This window comes from Pleurodeles waltl, chromosome 6 (genome assembly GCF_031143425.1).
Source record: "Pleurodeles waltl isolate 20211129_DDA chromosome 6, aPleWal1.hap1.20221129, whole genome shotgun sequence".
Taxonomy (NCBI): domain Eukaryota; kingdom Metazoa; phylum Chordata; class Amphibia; order Caudata; family Salamandridae; genus Pleurodeles; species Pleurodeles waltl.
The window spans coordinates 1,556,152,096-1,556,179,199 of NC_090445.1; the positions used below are offsets into that span (position 1 = coordinate 1,556,152,096).

General features: G+C 49.8%; 1 protein-coding gene across 2 annotated transcripts in view; it reads right to left on the reverse strand.

Annotated features, from left to right (window-relative positions):
* Positions 1–27,104, reverse strand: part of MTOR (mechanistic target of rapamycin kinase) — a 1,113,749-nt gene that overhangs the window by 434,025 nt on the left and 652,620 nt on the right. For both annotated transcript variants that reach the window (XM_069241238.1, XM_069241237.1), the window contains one exon: positions 8,120–8,220. In XM_069241238.1, coding sequence (XP_069097339.1) covers positions 8,120–8,220 — 101 coding nt within the window. The remainder of the gene's footprint in view (positions 1–8,119; positions 8,221–27,104) is intronic.

A 27,104-nucleotide genomic window follows, 5' to 3' on the forward strand; every position in this document is an offset into this window, starting at 1 on the left:
AAACAGCAATGGTGCATCTGCATTAGATACTTACAATTTTGTCTTATATCTCTACATTATCTGGACAAAGATTCCTCACACCAAAAATAAAATCAAAACATGATTAAAAGACTACAGTTTCGGACTTCTCAGTAACTAGTTTGCTAGGAAAAGACCATCTTAAATTAAAAAGTGAGAAGTTTGACCTGAGTGACAATTTTACCTCCAGGACTGGAAGGCCACTGAATATAAAATTCCAATAACATCAGTCAACTCTTATTATTACACAAACCTTGTACCAGATTCAACCCTGCTGAGGCTTTTGCAAATTGCTATAAACCATGATGTGTCCAATTATTTATTTTAATACCTAAATTTTTCAGTTTCATAGCAAAACACTACGTAAAGCAGCATGCCATGATATGCTTGGTGAACAACATAGCAAACATGAAGCAAAATTACTATGTGGCAGCAGGGCCATTGGCCAAGTAAGTGCGTTCCCCAACCTGTTGGTTGGTGTCAAACAGTTTGCCAGCACCCCCTCTCATCAGTGCAGATGCATACTGTGCACTCCATGCTCTACTTACATCCCCATGCACCACTGTGCTCATTCGGTCGTGCCTTCACTGCCTTCTGACACCATTTCAGAGTCCAGGTCCAGAAAGGTTGAGCACATATCCCTCCACTCAGTTATATCATCTACTACCCTCTCATCGCGTCTGTTGCGCTGCATGTGAATCTCCTCTCCCAAGGTCTACTCCATCACATCCCTGTGTCATGCTATTGAAATATCTACCCTTTGCCTGGCTAAGACTAACACAAATTGTAGGAATTTGTATGGCATCTTCCTGCCCTGCGAGTGCTTAATGCTGCCAAACAGACAACACTGTAGTGTGCATTCCATGTTTAAATGTGTAAAACAGTTGATGTCTGCAACAAACTAAGTCCAGAAGTCCTGTATCACCCTGCACTGCCAGGCTAAATGGAGGACATTAGCAATCCCAACGCCCCCTGCCCCCCCTAAGACCTCCCCTGCCCACCCCATCCCTGCTCCCAGGCGGGGGACAACTATCAGGTTGTGGTGGGGATATGTGATGTATGTCCCTGGGTGTAAGATACGTTCTATGTAGAAAATTATAATGTATCAGTTGGAGGCGAGCATTAAATGACAATGAATGTGTGAGCTCTTTGACCAGTATCCAGTCCCCCGTTTCTAAGGGAGTCCCTAGGTTTATGTCCCGTGCCGTGCAGACCCACGGAGTGGTCCCCTCCGCATCAGCACGCATAGCTTTATACAGTAGTGTGATCAGATGACAACCAGAACCACAGCACAAAAGAATTCCCAGAGTTTGCGTAGGTGCAGGAGCTTCTGGGTAGCATGGCCAAGAAGCTCTAGCAATTTCGGCCAGGCCTGCCTGGTGCAGAAAATGACCAGGCCGAGAGAGAATTCTCAGCAAGCCTCTTCAAAGGAGATAAAAATCTCTCCATGGTATAAATCCCCCAAATAGGTACAGCCTCCATCCTGCCATGCTCTGAAGGACATTCTGTCTATCATCTGTAGGACCGGTTTCAGGGCCCAGACTGTAAACTCCGTAAGGAATGGGGCTCACTTGAAGATTACCTGGGCAAATCGTTGCTAGATTGTCTGCCTGCTGAATTATGTATGGGATTCCGCAGAGACCCTCACACACTCTATCAGCAGTTTGGGCAATCGATCCACTGCTACACTACCGGTCAATAGACATTTTTCCAGTTATCACCCGGATCCAGCCAATCGGTCACATACTGAAGATGTGCGACGTAGTAATATAAATCCAGTTGCGGGACTTAAAAACCCATCCATCCTCGTACTTTTTGGTCATTGTCGTCAAGGCCACTCGACTGCGACGACCCTCCCACAGCAGGGATTTAAGAATGGAGTCTAACTGCTTGAAGAGTCGCGAGGGGAGAGGGCATAGATAGTTCTGCAATACATACAAGCAACAGGGCAGGAGAACCATTTTGGCTATGGACATCCTCCCCATCAGGGAGAGGTGCAAGTCATTCCAGAAGGACACAGATGACCTCAATGCTTCAATGACTCTTTCTATATTTAGTTTTAGAGTAGTCTTTGTGTGTGCACTATTTGAATCCCGAGGTACCTAAACTGTTTCATCTCCAAGCGCAGCGCCAGCGCCATTAAGTGGTCTGTCGGGAAACAGTCTAGGGAGGGACGGGGAGGGGAACAACAGGGATTTGTTGTGGTTAAGCTGAAGACCTAAAAAATTCCCAAAGTTGTCTAACATCCACAGCAAGCGCAGTACAGTTTCTCGGGGAGGAGAGATAGAACAAGGTGTCATCGGCATAGAGCGAAATAATATGTGGAGTGCCTCTAATCTATATAATACAGTCTTGTAGTTCTCTGTGTATCCAATTTGCCATGGGCTCTATGGTGAGGGCAAATAAGAAGTGGCGACAATGGACAGCCCTGCCGCGTTCCGCGGCCTAGCCTCTAGGGCATTGAGCAGCATCGCCCCATGTGCACCCTTACAGACAGTTCCGTATACAGCAGCCGAATTCAGCCACAGACTGCGGGCCAAAGCCCGTAAGTCGCAGTACTTCAAGCAAGTAGCCCCAGTCCGCCATATCGAAGGCTTTCTCCAGATCAACTGCGACCAGTGCAAGATCCTCACCACTGTGTTCAACCTTGTATATGACACGAGTCAACCATCTGAGGTTCCTGCTGGTGCTTCAATCTAGAATGTAGCAATACTGGTCTTCGTGGCCCAACTGCGTCATATGGGACATTCAGCGGCTGGCCAGTGACTTGCAAATCACCTTCACGTCTGAATTGATCATCGTGAGAGGCCTATATGTAGAAGAGCTATCTGCAGCCCCTCCCGGTTATAGTAGCATGCATTTTTCACCCTCCCGCATGGTGGGTGGCAAAAGTCCTACCTGCATGGCTTGAAGGAAGAACTCGAGGAGGCCAGACAAGAAGGGGGCTGAGTACAACTGATAGGATTCCAATGGGAACCCGTCGCACCAGGGGGCCTTGGAAAGCAGAAGTGGTTTCAAGGCCGTTCTAAGCCCTTCCAGAGCGAGTTGCTCATCCAGCTCCTTAGTCGCCACTAGCCTGAGTCTGGGGAGATTTCAACTTTCCACAAACAGAGTATATATATTAGTGTTTATAGCCGGTCTGTAGTGTAATCTCTTTGTAGGTGTGTACGGAACATGTCCACAATACCCACTCTGGAGGTGACGCTATCATCGCCCGCATGGTTAGATGCATTGTCAGTGGCGGGGTATGCTCCTTTTGAAGGATCCAGGCCAGGAAATACCCAGATTTGTTTCCCTCTCAATGCAGTTGTTGCAGATATTGCTTCAGGGTGTACTTATTGAGACGGTCCCATATATCCATTATGCGCCCCTGTACCGTGATCTCCTCCTCCCTGAGTGTGTCTGCTGTGAATGGATTCATGGTCTGCACTTTGGCGAGTGCAGACTCCTCCCTGATGAACTCTGCCTGCAGTTGTAGCCGCACATCGCAAATTGTACCCATTCACGTGCCCCACAGTAGCGCCTTAAGAGCCTCCCACTCTATGGCTCTACTCCCAGTGGAGCCCCAATTCAATGCAAAGTAGCCAGTCAAGGTCTGCGAGAGTGCCTCACGTCCCACTGGAGCCTCAAGAATATCTCCAGGCATCCGCCAGAGTCGCAGTCCTTGTGGTGTGCCTCCCATCGCCACAGTGCAACTGACAAGGCAATGATCAGCCAAGAATTGTGCCAGATGGGTTATCCTGATGCCTTCCAGGCAAGGAAACCCAGCCACCAACACTCTGTTCAGTTTACTATATATGTTACAGACTGGCAGGTGTATACCCTCTGTACGAGATGTTGTAGGAGCCATGCGTCCTCCAGTCCAATGTATGTCATAAATTGATAAACGGGGATAGGGAGGGATAATGGTCCAGTGTATATCCTCCCAGGGTTATTACTATGACAAAAACAAATACACTGTTCCAAAAGAAGAAAAAAGAGTAACGAAATACAACTGAGTCCTAAACTTTAGGAGCAAAAGACCTCACACACCCAACTGGGTGTCATGCTTCATCATCGGCATTGCTCCTTGTCAGACCTGCGCTGCAATGTCTGACGGGCACCCCCCAAAGGGGGGCTCTTTGCCGGAGATCTTTTATCGATGATGCCAACAACCCAAGAGTGGGTTTGGAAAAAAAGGAGAGTCACACTAACGAGTAAAAATGGGCTCACAATCCCAACCAAGGGTAAATTTATTAATCACTACGAGGGGTTGAGGCCAAGGTTAAAAACAATCAGGAGAGTGGCACAGAGACAATGGTCTGACACTCTATCCAACAAGTATCGAAAACAAAGGGAGGAGGAACTGCCATCCATCCCTAACAGAGGTTCGCTGGGGGTCGCGTAACTAGTTAGCATGGAGTAGTCTTGTAACTAGTTACGCGACCCCCAGCTATATTAGATATATATATTATATATAATATAATATAGTAGATATTTTATTAAATTCCACAACCCTGATGCTATGCTTATGTTATGGCGTTTGAGAAAGGTGAGTAATCTGTGACATTTGACATAAGTACCCAGTCCCAGGACATTCCAGGTTAGGAGTGTACAGTCACCCCACATACCCAGAGCAATAGTGTGTACCAGCCTCTCACCCATGCAAATCCATACTGCTGCTGAGAAAATACTAAATCAAACAAGCAATATAAACCTTGAAAACTGTACAAACAATACTCCCGTCCAAAATGGCCATCCAGTCGACCATATAGGCCCATCCCAGCTGTAGCCTACGCCTGTATCGCAATTCAAACTGTTCAACTCAGCATGATATCCACACAGTATACATTCACATGGTTCTCCATTACTATCCTGTGTTTCTTTAGTCTAAGCGTCCACAGTCAGCACAACAAGGAACACTGTCTTATCAGTCTACGGTGCCGACCTGGAACTCTCCTCGCAGTCGATCCCTGCTAGCGCCCAAACCCTCTGAGTTCCTGCCTACTCATGCCCAGCCACGCATCCTCACAAAAATGGACATTGCATCACAGATTCAAGCATCACCTGTCCCCCCACCTCCGGGGCAACCATAGTGTCAGGCACAAAGCCTAACGTGGGGTTCAGGACCCTGGTCTCTGCTTCATCAACTGACAGATGTAGATCTCCCTACTGATCCATGTCATTGTGAGGACCCAGTGCCGAGCTGCATGGTGCCATCTTCAGTGACCATGATCTTCCAGGAGCCCTGGAGGGTGGTGTTAGGATCATTCTGGTCTGAGTTGTGGTGGCTTGGCCCCAGGACAACTGGGTCCCCAATTCCGCTGCGAGTTGCAACCCTGTTGGGGCGGCAACGCAACGCCCCTCATCTCTAACCATTCCCACACCTCTTCCAGGAGGTCGAAGAATTGGGCCTTCCCCTGTTCAGGGACTTACAATTTCACCAGATTCAGTAACATAAACTATAGTGCTCATTTGCACTGTTCCTGTACCTGTTTTGTATAGTCCGGGTAGATAGCTACCCTACCATTATCGAAGAGATGCAGTCCCTGTCGCAGTAGTTGAGAATTTTGGCTTTATTGGCTCCAGATGAAGCCCCTGGTGGCGGGGTGGCACCAATGCACTGTGGGCTGACTCCACTTCAAAAAAGTCAAACAATCCAGAAGCCTAGAGTTCAGATCTCACCCAACCCTCCAATAATTTGTCAGTAGAGGCCCCCTCCGATTTCTTGGGGAACCCCGGGATGCATATGTTACTGCGCCAGGAGCGGCCCTCCGCACCTTCTGCTCTCCTTTCCAACTCCATCGTGGAGGTGGTCATCTGTGCTATCTGACACTTAAAGGCAGCCACTTCTCCCTGCAATTCGACGATGTTACCCTCAGCGGTCGTGACTTTATACGCGGTGTTTGAGATCGGCACACAGGAGGTTAACACTGATTGATACTGTCTCAATTATGTGCTCCAGTGCAGTCCGGGAGCCATGTATCGCTGCCAACAGTTGTGCCCTGGAAAGCTACACGCAGTCGTTCAATGCGTCCCCTGATTGACTCGTTATTCATTGAGTGTGATGGCCGGGGTAGTATATTGGGTAACCGTATTTACTGAATGAGCATGGGCAGACTTGTCCTTCCCCATGATGCATCAAGGGGAACAATCTTTTGCCTTTCTGTGCCTCTGGAATTGCTGCCTACTCCTGTGGTCAAGCTTACCTGGGGTGCCTGGCCGACGCCAACCCCTGCCGTCAAGAACGCTGCACCTGCACTGCACCAGCAGAGGAAAGCAGCAACAGTCCGATGAGAACAGGAGCACACCCAGAACTGGGAACACCCGCTTCCATCCACTTGTTCGTCTTCTGGTCAGGGCCCCCTGCAGCGCCAGCACCACCCCCCCCTTCAGTGTCCACTATTGTCCATTTAGAGGAATGGAAGAAGAGGACAGTCAAAAAGCTGTGCCTGCCCCATGGGATCTGTCCTCCGCACTCAGGTAAATGGCAGGGCACGAGGTGGTGAGTGGGGTTGGGCCACTGCAATCCAGGCCCCAATATAAGTGTTGTGGGCCGCAAGACACCCATCTCAATGGGCCACAGAAGCTGATGGATAGGCTCCTAAATGGCAATTTGTCAGGAGCTCAGTTCAGCCACCAGCTGTAGCGGAGCTAGGGCCTCCAAAGGGGGAAGCCATTAGGATCATGTGCAGTGTGATCCAGGACTGTGTCTAGAGACAAGATGAGGCCAATGGGAGATTTGGTCACCCTGCTAAGGGCTCTTCCTCCCTTCCCAGCTGGGCCACTGCCCCTATGAGTCTCCACGGGGACCCATCGGGTGTACCAATGACAGGGCCCTCCCAGGATACAGGCCTATTGCAGGCAGGGCAAATTGAGTTCTCCAGGGCCACCAACTGGATCTGCTGGGAGCAGGGGGCTGCACGGTGCATAGGCACCACTTCTGGGGTCACTGCTGCCTTACCATGGCTGTCTGGGCGGGAGACCAGATGCCTCCCAATAGCACCCACAAGGTGCCACAGCCCACGAGTACTTGCTGCTGTGGCCTCAGATTCCTCCGGTGTGCTCCGGCCCAGCGGTGCGTGGGCAGACCTCCTCATCCTCTTCAGAATGTACACTTGCGCCTTCATCTGGCCGAACGTGGCCTGCCACCTGGGAGAACATTGCTGATCTCCCCTCCCGCAATCTTCTCGCTGCCAGAGCTCTACATTCCACGGCAGGCGGGCGACAGCCGTCAGGGCCTCCATGTATTAGGGCTCTAACCTGGCGGACAGTGAGCCCCTTGCCACTTCAGGGCCCGCAGTCCTCCGCGGAGCGCCAGCCCCGGTGTGAGATCACCTGGTCCAGGAAAGGGTTGGAAGGTCCGTTGCCCTGTGTCAGGTCCAGGGTGCGGTCTCCAGTCTCTCCACAGTCGGGCCTGACAGGCTGCCGCAAACCTCAAGGTAGGCCCCTCGGCAGGCCCGATCACTGCCTGCGTCTATTTCTGTGTGCAGACACGAGCAGCGGCGGCCTCCCGGTATAAGCCGCTGCTCCTGCAGCAGCTCTTGCAGTGGTGCATCAATTCACTCATTGCTCAAGTCTGTTACCAGAATGTTTCAGGGTTTTGTCTGCAGGCTGGCTGGGAGCTCGAGGGCTCACGTCCTGTCGGCCATGTTGCCTGGCCATGCCCCCATGCAGTTATTTTAGGTTTACTGTGCATTACCTTTGAATCACCTCACTAATGTATGCCAAATATGGCAAGCTCAAAACTTGAATTTTTAACACTAAATGGGCAAAAGTGGGATTTCCAACAGCGTGGTGTGTAAAACTAAGCTACAAATGTGACTGCATCTCTGTTTTACAAGCAAACATATATTCACCACTTAACTTGTCTTCACTACTCATATGTACCATTAACTTCCCGCAAACACCCAGAGCCCAATTTCCATTCATCTTTCCCTGTACATTCAACTCACTATTCATGCAACATATTTAGCATTCATACATTCTCTCCTAGTTTACCACTTACCTTCATTAATTAACCTCTACTAATTTAATTACTTGTTATGTTTCCTATATTATTTCATTTTCCTTTTGCTCGCAGCTGTATTTTTCTTCCATAATAAAGGCAAAAGCAGCTTACCTAAGCCCCAGGCTGCTGCGGCCGCCATGCGTGCCATTTTAGCTTGTGTTTCTTCTGTCACCTGAGTCCATTTCTCACAGCACTGCTGGTGGAGTTGCCCCCTAAGAAATCAAGCATAGAATTAGCACACCAAACATTCTACAGGAAAATACACCATGTAATTGACACTGAGCCATGTCAACTGGAAGGTGACAGGGCTGCGCCTGATGTAAACAGACATTAATAACTCCAAAGGGGCAGACTTAACTCTGAGCACAGCCCATGGGGGGGGGGGGAGGTTTCGTGGCTCAGCTGTCTCACAGGAAAGTATCAGCCAACAACAAAGACCACTCTAAATAAATACAGTGCCTTTACCAGGGGTTATACTGCAGGCTGGACAGGGAGAGGAGCTGTCCTTTTCCACTCCAAGAGAGGGAAGAAGCAAGATGGCGACTGCTTGATGTGGCTGGGATCCTTCTAAACAGGCCCCAGCGCCAGTTTTCTTTACCTAAACTGTACCATTGTTTTCTCAATTGGCATACCCCTAGCACACAGCTAAGTCCCTTGTGAAAGGTACCATTGGTACCAAGGGCTCTGTGGCCAGGGAGGGTCCCTGAGGACTGCAACATGTATTGTGCCACCCAAAGGGACCCCTTACCAAACATATACACACTGCCATTGCAGATTGTGTGTGTTGGTGGGGAGCAAAAGGTAAAGTCAACATGGCATCCCTCCCAGGGTGCCATGCCCACAAACACCTGCCTGTGGCTTAGGTAATTCATCGCTCTAGCAGGCCTTACAGTCCTAAGGCAAGGTGCACTATACCACAGGTGAGGGCACAGCTGCATGAGCAATATGCTGTGTAAGTCCATTCTTAGACATTGTAGGTGCAGTGGCATGGGCTGGGAGTTTGTTATTACGAACTCCACAGCCCCATGGTGTCGTCACTGAAGATTGGGAAGTTTGGTATCAAACTTCTCAGCACAATACGCACACACTGATGCCAGTGATAGGTTTATTGTAAAATGCACACAGTGGGCATCTTCAAGATGCCCCCTGTAATTTACACAACCCACTAGTGTAAGGCTGACTGGTCTATGCCAGCCTAACACTAAGACAAGTTTCTGACACCTAAAGGTAAAGGCCTTTGTGCTCTCTGGGGTCAGGAACAAAGCCTGCTCTGGGTGGAGGTACATCACACCTTCCCCCTTTCAGGAACTGCAACACTTGGCAATGAGCCTCAAAGGCTCAGGCCTCCTGTTACAATGCCCCACGGCACTCCAGCTAGTGGAGATTCCCGTGCCCCGGACCAAGCCCCACTTTTGGTGGCAGGTCCGGCAGGAAATTTAGGTAAAACATGGAGGAGTATCTACTGCAGCTAGGACCACCCCTAAGGTGTCCAGAGCTGAATTGACCCCTTCCTTGCAGAATCCTCCATCTTGTTTTGGAGGAGAAGGACCAATAGGGATAGGAATGCCCCCCTCTCCCCAAAGGAAGTAGGCACAGAAAGGGTGTAGCCACCCTCATGGACAGTAGCTATTGGCTACTGCCCTCTGACCCCTGTCACCCCTAAATCTAGTATTTAGGGGCACCCCTGAAACTTGTTCCTCAGATTCCTGGCAAACTCACAAAACAAGGACTGAAAAGCTGACCCAAGCAGTGAAGAATTCAGATGATAACTGACTTAGCCCCAGCCCTACAAGCATGTCTGCAGCTTCAAGACTCCTGTTACAAAAAGGTGACACATTCTGCATGACCAGCAACCTCCACAAACTCCCAGTGCACTGCCTGCCCAGCAGAGGACCAAAAACCCACAAGGACAGCGGCCCTGTTCAGAAGAATCCCTCCAAAAGGACTCCAGAACCGCCCTGGATCGGCAAACCCTGTACATCTGCACACAGCCCGGGTGGCCCACCGTTCCAGCGAAGGTCCCCAGGCGATTCCAACCTCGAGTCCACCCTGGGTTGACCCATCCTGGCCAACACGATGATGCCTGCAGCCTAAATCTAGAGGAACCCCAGACTGCAACCGGATCCAACGAAGATTCCCGACGCCCAAAGGTACCCCTGCAGATGCAGTCCCCTGGCCTTGGGAAATCCAACCGAAAGTTCAGCAACGTCAAGCAGGCGCTCTCCTCCTTGTCCAGCCTTTGGTTTTCAGCAACCGACTCCCTGGACCCAGCCTGCAGCCTCTTTGTGAGCCCCGGGGTTCCCCCATTGAAAAGCATTGGGCACCTGCCACTATGTTTGCACCCTGCTGCCCCTGTGTGCTGAGGGTGTGTGTTTGGTACTGACCTGTGTCTCCCCCCCCCCCTCGGTGCTGTCCTAAACCCCCCAGGTCTGTGGCCTGAAGTCGCAGGTACTTACCTGCTACTTGTTTCTTTCTGAGTGTCTCTGGGGAGCTCTCCTTTGGGAACTATTTACTGGTAAGTCTAGGGATAGGCTCCTCACTGGTGCTGATGCTGAATCCTATGACAGCAGGAAGGCTACCCTTATTGAGGGCTTTGGATTCACCTCTGAGGAGTACAGAATTAGGTTCGGGGGGAGGGCTCACAAAACCTTGCGCCAGTACTGAGTTGATTTTGTATACTACTCAGTGAAAACACTAGATGGTTGGTTAATTGGAAGTGAAGTGCGTGACTATGATGGGCTTTATAACCTGTTTATGAAAGAACACATTTTAAGTAACTGCTTCAATTAAAAGTTGCATCGATATCAGGTAGACCTATGTCCATTTTCTCCCCAAGAATTGGAAAAGAAGGCAGACCACGGGGTCAAGACTATGGTGACCAAGACTTCCACTGGGAGTGACCAAAAGAAAGGGGTTACAAGGCCTCCCCAAGGGAAGGATGGTAAGACACCTAAAGGTTAAAGTAAAGAGTCTTCTAAAGGCCCCCAAAAATCTGAGCAGGAGGGTGGGCCCTGAACCTCTTCACAATCTTCCCATGGGTACAAAGGTAAAAAATTTGATCCCAAAACGATCTGGTGTTTCAACTCTAGGTAGAATGGACGCCAAACTAGAGACTTGGCCTGTCGCAAAAAAAATTCCCCTAGTATTGTGCCAGCTAGCTCTGTTATAGCCAGTCTCCAGGTGGGATCAACAGTGTGCCCAGAGCAAATCAGGGCTCACAATGAAACTACTTTAGTTTCTGAGGATGGGGTAGATGTTGCCACTCTTGCTGTCTGCCCACCCCAATATGAAAAAATACACACACCATCCCTTAATTAATGGGACTAAGGTAGAACCACTGAGAAATAAAGGTGCCAGTGTGACTATGGTGGCAGAAAAACTATTTTCTCCAGAACAGTATCTGGCTGGCCAGACATATCCAGTCACCAATGCTGATAATGTAACTAAGGTTGATCCCTTAGCTATGGTGACCTTAGAATGGGGAGGGGTTAATGGCCTGAAACAGGTAGTGGTCTCTTCTGAAATCCCAGAGGAATGTCTGCTAGGGAATGACCTGGAGTCCTCAGCTTGGGCTGAGGTAGAACTCAAAACCCATGCAGCAATGCTGGGAATCCCTGAGGTGGTGTGTGTGTGTGTGAAGACAAGAGCACAAAGCTGAGGTCAGGCTGAAAAAGAAGTGTTGGAGTCTGGATTAATGGTCCAGCCTTCCAAGAGTAAGGGCAAAAAGACTGGGGGACCATATTCTGTACAGCAAAAAGCAAAGGACTCCGCTTCTCAGGAAGACGTTTTAAAATCCGCACAGGGAACTGAGCCTATGGAGCTTGCCATTATCAGGTAGAGCTCTTGGGCCCAGGAGGAGCCTCTAGGGACCAGCTCTGCCAAGGACAGAGAACCTGTCCCGCTCTTGAAGGCCTGAGGCCGCAAGCTGCTTCACAGGAAAAGGGAAAGGCCAGTGGTTCCCACAAGGTCTACTGGGAGGAGGGACCCTTGTACACTGAGGCCAGAGACTCCAAACCTGGTGCCACCAGGCACGTGGTAATGTCTCAGCAGTTCAGGGAATTCATCCTCACTCTAGCACGACATCCCCCTAAGTTGGGCATCTGGGCCAAACCAAAACATGGAATACACTAGTCAGCCATTTCTACTGCCCCAACATGTCACAAAAGGTGAAGGTGTTTTGCAGCTCCTGTGTCACCTGCCAAACCGTTGGTAAGGCAGATGGCCAACCAAAGGGACCCCCATACTTCCACTACCAGTGATTAGGGTTCCCTTTGAAAGGGTTGGTGTGGACATAGTGGATCCACTTGAACCACCCACAGCCTCTGGAAACCAATATATACTTGTAATAGCGGATCATACTACCAGGTATCCTGAAGCAATTCCCCTTCTGCAGTAGTCAAAGCCCTCATTTGTATCTTTACCAGGGTAGGGTTTCATAAGAGGTACCATAAAAGGTACCAACTTCATGTCAGCTTACCTAAAAACACATGTGGAATGAGTGTGGGGTGACTTGCAAGTTGAGCACACCATATCATCCACAAACCAATGGACTTGTTGAAGGGTTCAACAAGACATTGAAGGGCATGATCATGGGACTCCCTGAAAAACTTAAAAGGAGAGGGGATGCCCTTTTGCCATGCTTGCTTTTCGCCTACAGAGAGGTGCCTCAGAAGGGAGTTGGGTTCCCCCTTTGAACTTCTGTTTGGCCACCCTGTTAGGGGACCGCTTGCATTTGTGAAGGAGGGTTGGGAGAGACCTCTCCACAAACCCAAGCAAGATGTGGTGGACTATGTACTAGGCCTCCCCTCTTGGATGGCAGAATGCATGGAAAAAGTTGAAGTCATCAAGATGCTAGATTTAGGGGTTACTGAATCCTCAGACAGTCCCTGGCTAGTCCAGTGGTCTTAGTCCCCAAGCCTAATCGCCAGGGTAGAAATAAATAAATGAGGTTCTGTGTGAACTACAAAGGTCTCAATTCTGTCACAAAGACAGATGGTTGCTCTATTACAAGGGTTCATGAGCTGATAGACAAATTAGGTGCAGAAACGTTGCTTGGTACCTTTGACTTGATTGCAGGGTACTGGCAAATTCGCATGGCACCAGGAGCAAAAGAAAAGACAGCATTATCTCCACCTGATGGGCATTATCAATTCACTGCTATGCCCTTTGGTTTAAAGAATGCCCCTGACACCTTCCAAAGGTTGGTAAATACAATCCTTGCTGGCCTGGAGTCCTTCAGTGCAGCATATTGAGATGATATTGCTGTCTTTAGCGCCACCCGGCAGGATCACCTGGTCCACCTGGGGAAGGTTTTTTCAGGCCCTGCAGTCTGGAAGCCTCACTATCAAGACATCCAAACGCAAGACAGGGCAAGGCACTGTTGTTTACTTGGGCCACATTGTAGGTGGAGGTCAAGTGCAACCCTTACAACCCAAGATCCAGACAAATCTGGACTGGGAAGCTCATACCACCCAGACTCAAGTCAGGGTATTCCTTGGCTCAACTGGTTATTACAGGAGGTTTGTGAAGTGGTATTTATTTTTTTGGACCCCCCCCTCACAGAATTGTCTCTAAGAAGATGCCCAAGAAAGTAAACTAGACAGTTAGTTGTCATAAAGCCTTTGACACTCTGAAAGAGGCAATGTGCTCAGCACCAGTTCGCAAAGCTCCAGACTACTCTGTGCAGTTCATTGTACAGACAGATACCTCTGAACATGGGACAAAAGCAGTCCTGTCCCAAACCAGCAATGATGGCCAGGACCAGCCTGTTGCTTTCATTAGCAGGAGGTTACTCTCCAGGGAACAGTATTGGAAGTGCCATCGAGAGGGAGGCCTTTGCTGTGGTTTGGTGCCTGAAGAAGTTGAGACCATGCTTGTTTGGTACTCACTTCCTTGTTCAAACTGACCAAACACCTCTCAGATGGCTGATAAAAATGAAAGGTGAGAACCCTAAACTTTTTAGGTGGTCCATCTCCCTACAGGAAATGGACTTTACAGTGGAACATAGACCTGGGACTACCCATGTCAATGCAGATGGCCTTTGCAGGTTCTACCTCTTAGAAGAAGACTCCCCTGGGAAGCATTAGCTTTATCCTCCTTAGTATGGCACAGCATCCGTCATCGATTGAGCGGGAAATGATGTAGCCGTTCCTATATTGGCGCAACCCAGGTGTGCTGACGTCCGTTTCTTTTCACAACTTTCCAAGCTAGAAAGGTGGACCCATGAAGAACCCTAACAACCAGTGTGTCAAAACTAGGGCCCTGAAAGGGAAGTCCCTGGCCCTAGGAATCCATTCGCGGAGCAGGGGGATGGGTGGGTCGGTAAGGAACCTACAGCTAGATATAGGCCCTCATTATGAGTTTGGTGGGTGTTGGAGGCCACCCGCCAAACTTGTACCGCCATCAGGCCGCCAGTGCAGCCAGACCACCGCCGGCCGGATTAGGAGTTCACCGCAGGGCCTTAACATTGACACTGGCTCGTAATCTAGCCAGCGCAAATGTGGCAGTGCGGCAGATGCAGCACCATCGTCGCTCTTTCCACTGCCCATAATTCAGGCAGTGGAAAGCGCGACAGGGTTGTCCTGGCACTCCCTTTCCACCAGCCTTTGCATGGCGGGGCTACCACCATGCAAAGGATGGAGGAAAGGGGACTTGTAATCCCCAGGGCAGCGCAGCAAGTAGCGCTGTCCTTGTGGATTACAACCACTGAGACAGCCAGGCGGTTCGACCGTGGCGCTTTCGCCACAGTCGTAATGTCGCGGTCAGACCGCCACTTTGGCAGCAGTCCGACCGCAACAGTGACCCTGGCGGTCTGGTGACTGCCAGGGTCATAATGAGGTCAATAGTCTCTACCAGAAAAGGTGTCACCAAAGGTAATTAACTTGTCACTCTGACAGAGACTTCTTGCTGCAGATTCCCTACCTTTGACTACATACCCCAGCAGTACAAGCCCCAGAAATGGGCCTGCAAATCAATTTCAAATAAGAAAGTCCTGCAGGACTGACTGGGCAAAGTGTCCATCCCTACGGACCTGACTGTCAAGGCAGTAGTGTTTGGTAAACATGCGCAGAGATGCCCATGTTGCTGCCTGACAGATGTCCAAGATCGAAACTCCACATGCTAGTGCTGAGGTCGCAGTTTTAGCTCTGGTAGATTAAGTGTGCAAACCCTTGGGGGGGTGGGGGTGCTTTTTGCCCAGTAGCTAGCACATCTTAATGCAGAGTATGACCCATCTAAGATGGTCCGCTTCTGCACTGCCCAACCTTTTCTTCTCACCCACATACCCTACAAAGTGTTGGACAGCCTCCCAGAACTCTTTTGTCCGATCAAGGTAGACCACCAACTCTCTTTTTGGGTACAGGCGGTGCAGTCTCTCTTCTTCATTAGAAGGATGTGGGTGTGTGTAAAAAGTAGACAAGGTGACAGATTGGCCAGCATGAAAAAGCGTGAGCACTTTTGGCAGAGGAGAGGCCCTAGTGCGAAGCACCACTTTGCCAAGATAAATAGAAAGTAGGGCAGCTCAGATGATAAAAGCCTGTAGCCTATTCACTCTGTGGGCGGCTGAAAGAGACCTTGCCCACCTACGGGAGGAGGGGTCATTTGTGATCTGCTAGACATTTTCAGATGAGTTTGTCCGCTCTGGCAATCTGTTAGCCCGCCAGATGTGGAACCACCAGGAATATGCACTGCTGTTCCAACCACGTCCAGAGGTGCAGAGCCTCCTGACAAAGGGTCCACGGCTCTACCTCGCCATGCTTGTTGCAGTACCACATGGCGGTGGTATAGTCCATGAACACCTACACTAGCTTTCCCTTGATAGAGGGAAGAAATGCTTTCAATGCCAGGCGGATCGCACAGAGCTCCAGCATTTTGATATGGAGCTCCACTTCCGCCGGAGACAAGATGCCTCTGATCACCTCTCCCAGATGGCCGCCCCATCCCAGGAGTGTTGCATCTATCATTACTGTCAGATTTGTTTGGGGAAGGGAGCGGGATATGCCTCTAGCCCAATCTTGGTGAGTTAACCACCACTGCAGATTTATTTTAAGTTTCCTCCGAGATCTAGACCATGTCGAAAAGATTCTCCTGATGCTACGCCCACTGGAACTTCAAGTCCCACTGCTGAGCACGCATATACAATCCAGCATGTGTCAGCAGCAGGATGCAGGAGGCCATAAGGCCCAGCAGCCTCAGAGTCATTCTCACTGAAATCCAGGATAGAGGCTGAAAAATTGGCATCATAGCCTGAATATCCTGGACTCGCTGCTTGGGAGGATAAGCCCGAAACTGTCCAGAACAACTCAGATGAAAGGGAGCATCTGAGAGGGAGTTGGGTATGACTTTGGCATGTTGATAGTGAACCCCAGAAAATGCAGGAGTTCTACCATAGTCAGGAGGTGGGAGATGACAGTTTGGGCAAAGCTTGCCTTTAACAGCCAGTCGTCAAAATATGGGAAGACTGATATCACTGATCTCCACAGATGAGCTGCAGCCACCGCCATCACCTTGGTGAACACCAGAGGGGTGTTGGTAAGGCCAAAGGGGTGCACAGTGAACTGAAAGTGCTTGTGGCCTACTGTGAACTGCAATTAATGTCACTGGGAAAGCAGGATGGAGATGTGAAAGTAAGTGTCCAGCAGGTCCAGCGCTACCATACAGGCTCCTGGGTCCAGAGCAGACAAAACCTGAGCCAACGTGAGCATCATGAACTTTTTCTTCTTGAAGAAGAGATTGAGGGCTCGTAAGTCTAGGATAGGGCAATGACGCTTGCCCTTTTTGGGGCCCAGAAAGTAGCTCGAATAGCAACCACAGCTTACTTCTGGCACTGGAACTCTATCTATAGCTCTCTTGCCCAAAAGAGCTGCAATTTCTTTGTGGAAAAGGGATAAATTACCCACCGCCATCCAGTCATAGCATGGTGGCATGGATGGAGGAGTAGTCTCGAAGGGGAGGGGGTATCCCCTTCAGACTATTTGCAAAACCCACCTGTCTGAAATAATGGATTACCAGTCGACAGGTGATGCCAAATCCTGCTGCCAACTGGGTATCCTTGGTGGGGGTGAGGCAGTCTCGGAGGATTGAAAGGCAGATTGGTAGGATCGAGGGTCTGCCACGAGGCCCATTGACCAGACCATAGCACGAGAATCCTTGAAGCGCATTAGCCCTGATTCTGCCTGGTCTCCGAAGGGACGGGTGCTACAGAAGGGCACGTCTGTCAGGGAAGCTTGGACATACCCCAAAAAGCCAGACTTCCTCAGCCAGTCATGTTGCCTCAGGGCCACTGTCATAGAAACTGCTGTATCTAGCGAGCCATTCGTATCCAGTCTCCAAGGGATCGTGAACTTCACTGCGTATCTCCCGTCGGCAACTGCCTGAGCGAGTATGGCCCAAAAGGTATGCAGTGTTCACAGACCGCAATGCAAGGCTTGCAGAAGAAAACATCTTCCTCCCAAGTGAATCCATCCTCTTGGATTCCCTATCCAGTGGAACTGTAGGGAAAGCCCTATGAGAAGTAGAGGCCTGGACCACCAAGCTCTCAGGGATGGGGTGTTGAGTCAGGAAACTTGGGTCCCCAGGTGAGGGGCGGGGGTGATGGCCGCGGTAATAGTCTTATTTACAGGAGCCCCTGTGCTGGATTTGGAAAACGTACCCAGAAGGACGTCTGTGTGGCCATCACTGAACGGGGGCAGGGGTTAAGAGGTGGAAGCTCCCAGGTGCGGAACCTCTGTCAAGACATTAGTCTTGACAGGCACTGAGGTTAGCTGAAGGCCAAGGACCTCAGCCAGCCTCCTCACCACCAAAGCATAAGAGGCTTCCTCCTCCGTAGGCACGGTAGGGGGAGGAAGCATACCAGTATCTGGAGATGTGTCCTGTCCACTGGCTTCACTAAGTCCCCATGCCAGTCCATTTCTTCTTTGTATAGCTGGTATTCTAAAGGGTCTTGTGACCCCTCCCATTCTTCCCTGAGGCCTAGTCCAGCGGACTAGGGCTCAGGATCCGATCTAGGAGACAAGGGTCCTGCCAGCATTGGAGTCGGGCAACACCCACCCGGTTTCTTGTCGGAGTAGGAGATGACAATGGGGACAGCGGTGCTGAGAGTGTCGGAATGAGAACTGATGCCGGAGAAGGCTGAGCTGGTATGACCGCCACCAGTCCAGGACTGGATCCCTGAAAGCCCATTGGTGCAGAGGCCAAAACCACTGGCGAGGAACCCGTTGCAGCCCCCTCTGACCCCACGGGGTTCGAAGGCACTCCAGCATGGTCAAACTGTCCCAAAATTAAATGCATTGCTTCATAAAATTCTTGCAGCTGGAAAGGGGTCACTCCGGCTCCCAAAAATTCAGGGAGGCGCGAAGTCGGCCCATGCACAGGTTCTGACGATCGAGGCCTAGAACTTCGACACTCCGTCGTTGCGTTGGCTGACGGACAAAGAGAAGTCGAGGAGAGCTTCCGCTTTTTACTGTTTTCTTGTGCCTTGACTTACACGATTGCTCCAAGGACTTTGAGTGGGACGACGACCACTTGGGACTCCGGGACCTTCCTCTAGACCAAGACCTCAACTTGCGCGGAGTCGCGTGCCAGACCGCCATTAGCTTTAGAAACCGCTCTCTTAAAGATTTTGGATGTATGGCCTAGCACTCAGAGCACGACTTCAGGTTGTGGTTGCACTCCAGACATCACAAGCGCACCAAATTCAGAGCAGTCACGAGCATCGCCCGATGACAGGACCTACAGGGCTTAAAACCCGTCTTCCTGGATGTAAATTCCTAGATACACCAGGAGTAATCTAAAATAATAATAATAATAATAATTGTACAAAAGGTTAAAAAATAAAAAAGTCAAAAAGCGATTGAGGGGTAACTCTCTTCAGATCAGTGCTGGCTAGCGCTGGAATAAAAGAACTAACGTTGGCGTGCTTGGGTGGTGCCTATATAGGAACCGTGACGTTATTTCTGGCATGGAAGATGTCATTGACGGACGCAGAGCTGATCGACGCCACCCACTAGCATGCAGGGGTACTGCTCACGAAAATCTTACAGATCCAGTCTGACACCAGGGAAGAATTCAAAGGTAATGAATCTGCAGCTAGAAGTCTCCATCAGACAGAAATAGCAACTGTCATACTGTACATGAGATCTGCTGTGTCGTTCACATGCTAAAATTCCAATGGTTGGGTTCAGGGTTTGGCAGTTTTGATGATGCAGAAAGTTATGTTAAAGTGTTATTTCATAACTATGTAACAGCAGCAGTAACTGAACAAAACAGTTCATATGTTACCATCACTTTTACAGAAGGACAGGGCAGAAGGATGAGGCTCCGTCTTGGTGTTAGTTCACCACCCTGTGTTGTAGCTGTGCTATGATTGCCAATTTCCAGCTCTACTTTTCAGTGTGATTCAGAGGGGATCAATGTTTCTAGTGCTGTAAGAGGTTGTGCTGGGTCTGATCTGTAACCTTGTTTTTCTAGAGCTGACAGTGAGTTCCAGTAATGCCATGCTTAGAGTTCTATCTGAGCAAAGATAGAGCGGTTTGGAGTCTAAATATATTACCTTTTCTGGAGGAATAGTCTTTATTGAACAATTGCTCAATCCAGGGCATATCCTTCACTTGGAGAGGCTGAAGGCAGGTCGCTCTGGAGTCACTCCACAGATGCTTCAATCCTAGGCTCTGCAACTGGGCGAACATTTGGAGCCCTGGCCACAGAGTTCTTGTATGGATAGTGTAGGAAGTTGGCTCTGTATATACTATTTCAAAGTAAGAAATAGTGTGCACAGCGTCCAAGGGTTCCCCTTAGAGGTAAAATAGTGGCAAAAAGAGATAATTCTAATGCTCTATTTTGTGGTAGTGTGGTCGAGCAGTAGGCTTATCAGAGGCTAGTGTTAAGCATTTGTTGTACACACACAGGAAATAAATAAGGAACACACACTCAAAGACTTACTCCAGGCCAATAGGTTTTCATATAGAAAAATATCTTTCTTAGTTTATTTTAAGAACCACAGGTTCAAGATTTACAAGTAATACTTCAAATTAAAGGTATTTCACTTAGGTACTCTAGGAACTTTGAATAATCACAATAGCATGTACAGTTTTGGCAAAAATGGCAATACGCTATTTTAAAAGTGGACACAGTGCAAAAATCAACAGTTCCTGGGCGAGGTAAGTAATTGTTAAGTTCACATGTAAGTAAAACACTTACAGGATTCAAAGTTAGGTCCAAGGTAGCCCACAGTTGGGGGTTCAAGGCAACCCCAAAGTTACCACACCAGCAGCTCAGGGCCGGTCAGGAGCAGAGGTCAAAAGAGGTGTCCAAAACATAGGCTTCAATGGAGAACAGGGGTGCCCGGGTTCCAGTCTGCCAGCAGGTAAGTACCCGCGTCCTCGGAGGGCAGACCAGGGGGGTTTTGTAGGACACCGGGGTGGACACAAGCAGGCACAGAAAGTACACCCTCAGCGGCACAGGGGCAGCCGGGTGCAGAGTGCAAACAGGCGTCGGGTTTTGTATTGAAAGCAATGGGGAGACCCGTGGGTCTCTTCAACGATGCAGGCAGGCACAGGGGGGGCTCCTCAGGATAGCCACCACCTGGGCTAGGCAGAGGGTCGCCTGGGGGTCGCTCCTGCACTGGAGTTTGGTTCCTTCCGGTCCTGGGGGCTGCGGGTGCAGTGTTGGTTCCAGGCGTCGGGTCCCTTGTTACAGGCAGTCGCGGTCAGGGGGAGCCTCTGGATTTACTCTGCAGGCATCGCTGTGGGGGCTCAGGTGGGTCGTCTCTGGCTACTCACGGGCTCGCAGTCCCCAGGGAGTCTTCCCTGTAGAATTGGTTTTCCGCAGGTCGAGCCGGGGGCGTTGGGTGCAGAGTGGGCAGTCTCATGCTTCCGGCGGGAAACGTGAAGTCCTTAGAGTTGTTTCTTTGTTGCAAGAAAGTTGCAGGTTGTTGAACAGGGCCGCTGTTCACGGGAGTTTCTTGGTCCTTGGTTGCAGGGCAGTCCTCTGAGGCTTCAGAGGTCGCTGGTCCCTGTTGGATGTGTTGCTGTTGCAGTTTTCTTCTAAGTTGGGAGACAGGCCGGTAGGGCTGGGGCAAAGCAGTTGTCTTAGTCTTCACTGCAGGGCTTCAGGTCAGCAGTCCTTCTTCTTGTTAAGGTTGCAGGAATCTAGTTTCCTAGGTTCTGGGGGGCCCTAAATACTGAATTTAGGGGTGTGTTTAGGTCTGGGAGGGCAGTAGCCAATGGCTACTGTCCTTGAGGGTGGCTACACCCTCTTTGTGCCTCCTCCCTATGGGGAGGGGTGCACATCCCTAATCCTATTGGGGGAATCCTCCATCCAAAAGAGGGAGGATTTCTAAAAGTAAGAGTCACCTCAGATCAGGACACCTTAGGGGCAGTCCTGACTGGTGGGTGACTCCTCTTTGTTTTCCTCATTATCTCCTCCAGCCTTGCCGCCAAAAGTGGGGGCCGTGGCCGGAGGGGCGGGCATCTCCACTAGCTGGGATGCCCTGTGGCACTGTAACAAAGGGGGTGAGCCTTTGAGGCTCACCGCCAGGTGTTACAGTTCGTGCAGGGGGAGGTGAGAAGCACCTCCACCCAGTACAGGCTTTGTTCCTGGCCACAGAGTGACAAAGCCACTCTCCCATTGTGGCCAGCAACATGTATGGTGTGTGGCAGGCTGGCAAAAACTAGTCCGCCTACACTGGAAGTCGGGCATGATTTCAGGGGGCATCTCTAAGATGCCTTCTGGGTGTATTTTACAATAAATTGCACACTGGCATCAGTGTGCATTTATTGTGCTGAGAAGTTTGATACCAAACTTACCAGTTTTCAGTGTAGCCATTATGGTGCTGTGGAGTTCGTGTTTGACAGACTCCCAGACCATACACTCTTATGGCTACCCTGCACTTACAATGTCTAAGGTTTTGCTTAGACACTGTAGGGGCATAGTGCCCATGCACTTATGCCCTCACCTGTGGTATTATGCACCCTGTCTTAGGGCTGTAAGGCCTGCTAGAGGGGTGACTTACCTATGCCACAGGCAGTGTGAGGTTGGCATGGCACACTGAGGGGAGTGCCATGTCGACTTAGTCATTTTCTCCCCACCAGCACACACAAGCTCTGAAGCAGTGTGCATGTGCTGAGTGAGGGGTCCCTAGGGTGGTATAAGACATGCTGCAGACTGTAGAAACCTTCCCTGGCAGCAGGGCCCTTGGTACCAGGGGTACCAACTACAAGGGACTTATCTGAGTGCCAGGGTTGTGCAAATTGTGGAGACAAAGGTACAGTTTAGGGAAGGAACACTGGTGCTGGGGCCTGGTTAGCAGGGTCCCAGCACACTTTCGAATCATAACTTAGCATCAGCAAAGGCAAAAAGTCAGGGGGTAACCATGCCAAGGAGGCATTTCCTTACAGATAGGGTCTCTGGCATGACGTATAACAGGTTTGGCACTTTTTACACTGCACTACAGCAATAACTGCCAGGCAAGTAGTATCTATAGGAAAGTGTCTCTTTTGACATGGTCACACCCCCCTTCTGCCTGGCTTCTGGTGCAATTGTGTCTGAAAATAGACTGGGTCCCTGCTAAACCGGTCCACAGTGCCAGATCTCTTTCCCTAAAACTGCACAGTCGTTTTTCCCAATTGGCAAACCTTTAGCTACCACTACACGTTCTAAGTAAATAATACCCCTGGTACCCAGTGCATGGGGTACTAAAGGAAGGCACCTGAGGGCTGCAGGACTATTTGTGCCACCCTCAGGGACCTCCTCAATAAGTCCACACATTACTGCTTTACCCGGCTGCCTATCTGGCTGCAGAACTTAAATGAAAATACGACATGGCACACAGCCTGTGTGCCCTGTCCCCTTTATACTGCACGCAATATATGTAAATCACGCCTCTAGCAGGCCTTCCAGCCCTAAAGGCAGGGTGCATTATTTTACATGTGAGGGCATACCTGAGGAATAAAAGCCTGCTCTGGTCAGAGGAGTGACCTCCTTTCCCAAGCAGGATGGACATCCCAGGGCAGGGTGCTTCAAAGGCCTTGTCGCCTTTGAAATGCGACATAGGCCTGCAGGAAACAGGCTCTGTATATACTATAACAAAACGAGATATAGTGTGCATAAAGCCCAAGGTTTCCCCAGAGGCTTAAGAAAGGTTTAAGTAGACACTACTAATAGTCTATTTTGTGGTAGTGTGGTTGAGCAGTTAGGGGGCTGGGACCAAGTCAGCTGGTGTCTTCAGTCTTCCCTTGCTGTGGGTCAGCTTAGCAGTCCTTCTTTCTACTTTCTTTTTCCTAAGGTCGCCAGGAATCTGATGAGCTAGGTTCAGGGGAGCCCTTAAATCCTAGATTTAGGGTCGTTACAGCGGTCAGAGGGCAGTAGTCAAAGGCTGCTGGCACGGAGGGTGGCTACAGCCTTCCAGTGTGCACTCCTTTTGGGGAAGAGGGGCACAAACCTAACCCTATTGGTTCCTGTCCTCCAAACCAAACAGAGGATTTTGCAAGGAAAGGGCCACTTCAGCTCTGGACACTTTAGGAGTGGTGCTAGCTGAAGTGGTCACGCCTCCTTGTTTTCCCTAATTTTCCCGCCGGACCTGCTGCCAAAAGTGGGGCTTTGTCCATTGGGCAGGCATCTCCCCTAGCTGGACTGCCCTGGGGCACTGAAACAAGAGGCCTGAGCCTTTGAGGCTCACCGCATGGTGTTACAGTTCCTGCAGGGGGGAGGTGTGAAGCACCTCCATCCATTGCAGGCTTTGTTTCTGGCCACAGAGAGCACGAAGGCTCTCACCCCATGTGGTCGTCTGGAAGTGGCAGGCTGGCATAGCCCGGTCAGTCCTGCACTAGAAGTTTGGCTAAAACACAGGGGGTATCTCTAGGATGCCCTCTGGGTGCATTTGTCAATAAATCCAACACTGACATCAGTGGGAGTTTATTGTGCTGAGAAGTTTGATACCAAACTTCCCAGGCTTCAGTAAAGCCACTATGGATCTGTGGATTTCATAATGACAAACTCCCAGCCCATTTACTTTATATGGCCACACTGCACTTACGATGTCTAAGAATGGACACTCTAGGGGCATATTGCTCATGCAGCTATGCCCTCCCCTCTAGTATAGTGCACCCTGCCTTAGGGCTGAAAGGCCTGCTGGAGGGGTGACTTCCCTAAGTCACTGTCAGTGGTTTGTGGGCATGGCACCCTGGGAAGGGTGTCATGTCGACTTTATCTTTTTCTCCACACCAGCACACACAAGCTGCAAAGGCAGAGTGCATTTGCTTGGTGAGGGGTCCCGCACGGTGGCATAATACATGCTGCAGCCCTTGGGGACCTTCCCTGGTCACAGGGCCCTTGGTACCATGGGTACCTTTTACAAGGGACTTAACTGTGTGCCAATTGTGGAAACAATTGTACAGTTTATGGGAAAGAACACTGGTACTGGGGCCTGTGGGAAAATTGAGTAAATAAGGAAGTGTGCCCACTTCATGCCAGTCCTACCCCTAGGGTGGACGAGCTGAAGTGGACACTACTTTTTGAATTCCTCCATATTGTTTAGAATGAATTAGGCCAATAGGATTAGGGCGATGCCACTTCCCAAAGGTAGTGGTCATAGGAAGTGTGTAGACAACCTAAAGGTGAGTAGCCATTGGATACCACCTGGCACTCCCTGCAAACAACCCTAAATTAAGTGTTTAGGTGGCACCCCTGAACCCTAGAATTAGATTCCTGTCGACCTAAGAAGAGCCGGACAACACATCAGTCGCCCTAGCAGAAAAGACTGAAGACACCAACTGACTTGGCCCCAGCCCTACCGGTCTGTAGCCTTCAAAGAATCCGGACCCAGAAGAGAACTGTCCTGCAGCCCAGCGACCTATAAAGTCTTGGGAGGACTGTCTGCCTTCGATAAAGACCAAGAACTCCCATGGGCAGCAGACCTATCCCAAAGAAACCATCTCCAAAGAAGAAGCCTGCCTGAGGGACCACGAAACAGCCGCCTGGAACCACCTCTGCACCCAATGCCCCAGGTCCAAGTGGCCCACCAGTTCTGTGAAGGTCCCCCAGTGCTTCTGACCATGTGTCCACCGTGGGCTGACCCCTGCCAGACTCCAAAGCGATGCCCGCAGCCTAAATCTGAGGACTCCCCCTGACCACGGCCTGCTTGGTAAGCTATTTCTGAGGCCAAAAGACACCTCTGCACCCGGATCCCCTGGGCCTTGGGGAGCTGGACTGTCAGTGTCCCCCCACCCCTCTAAGTGCTTGCCTCAGCCCCTGGAGTCCAACCGCTGATACTTACCTGGGAGAAGCACGTCTTCATCCCCCCCAGTCTTCAGTGATTAACATTAGGCACCAACACGACTTTGAACTCAGCACCCAGCCGCAGTGGGTGCACTCTTAGTACCAACCTGAACCTTGCCCAGTGCTACTCTAAAACCATGAAGACTGGGATTGTAAGTCATGTACTTACTTACCTGTGAAACTGCATTCCTGTTTCCCTCCCATAAGTTAACATTGAAGACTCTGAAAATTGCACTGTCGGTTTTAGAAACAGCAAAGTATTTTTAACATAAAAACTGCTTCCCTTATAACAAAGTTCTTTGGTTCAAAGCATATATAAAAGAAACTGTTATTTTTCTAAATTGGTCTTGGATGTATTCTTTGTGTGTGTCTCATTTATTGCCTCTGTGAGTACAACAAATGCTCAACATGACTCCTTGATAAGCCTAACTGCTCACCCACACTACCACAAAAAGAGCACTAGACCTATCTGTCTCTGCCTCTCCAAGCCTTTGGGGATCCTCTGGACTCTCTGCACAGAGAACTTCATTTTAGCGCACCATATAGTGAGCCAGCTTCCTACAGTATCATATTCAGAGGTATATGTGCACTGTTAATAGGATGATTGGCAGTGACCAGGAGATTTAACAGTGGAATATTGGGCCATCACTCAAGCATCTGACCGGGGCTGAAGGGCACAGGTGAGGGTTGTACATCTATTAGCCTACATTATCTGCAGAGAAGCCTCAGAACCAGACACAACTGACAAAAAAGGGGAGACCGTGTATTTATTGCTGGATGGCTATATGAAAGGGCCCCATGAGGGTTAGAAGATGGTTTAAATAGTTCTGCCTCAACCAATGGGATATGAAGGCATGGAAAAACCAAAGGCCTCTGCTTTGAGACTGGTGTGAATTGATTCAGGCACCCAATGGGTATGGCCAGAGTCACAAAAGGAGCTGGATAAACAGCGATATGTAAAGTAAAACATGAATCATCCCCAGTACACTTGCAGATATTAAATTCACTCCAGAAACACAAATATACAATAGACTAGAAAAAAAACAGAGGAAACAGTGGCGGCTTTTTCAAGTCACACAGAACTTGTTCAGCCCATCACTGATGTATGTTTGATTGGGTTTCCCAACCATAAATATACCAGAAGCTCAAGACTTAAACACCCGGAAAACACACTCCGACGTGATTCCAGGGCTGAGTACTCCTGTACAACTTTCAGAAAAATGTGGGGCATCTACTCTAATCCAAACAGAAGTGCAGGCCATGTACAATCCATCTAGTCTCTCAGTCTGCGTTGATGCAATCAAAGTCCTGGGAGGCTTGGGGAGAAATGCTGTACAAATGGTACTAACCTGCTGAGAAATATCACCTGCCCATGTGGTTTGGTGAAAAGAGCAACACAACAGAAAGCAAGGATCTTAACATCAGCAGTTCATGTTTGTGCCTTGTAGTTGCTAAGTGACCAGCAGCAGTACATCAGAATTATTTCCGGATTAGAATGTTGGGAGTTCCACTGAAGACAATGAGGTGGCTCAGGGCTAATAATGGCTGATATATGCCTTCTGCTCCAAAAAAGCCAATGTTTGCCTTTCTGTTTCTCACTTTTTTCATTTAGAGAATTCTACCCACTGTGGCTGAAGTCTTCTAATAGCCCTGTAGCCCTTCTTTCTTGGGTTATACCAATATCAATTGTTAAAGGTCCCCTACCTCGTTATAGGCCCATGCCCCAAATTCGGGTAAAGGGCCTTTGACAACCGGTATTGCAATCGCCAGTAAAGCTACAGTAATACATGGAAACCTATGTGAACACAGTCCATTATCGAAAACA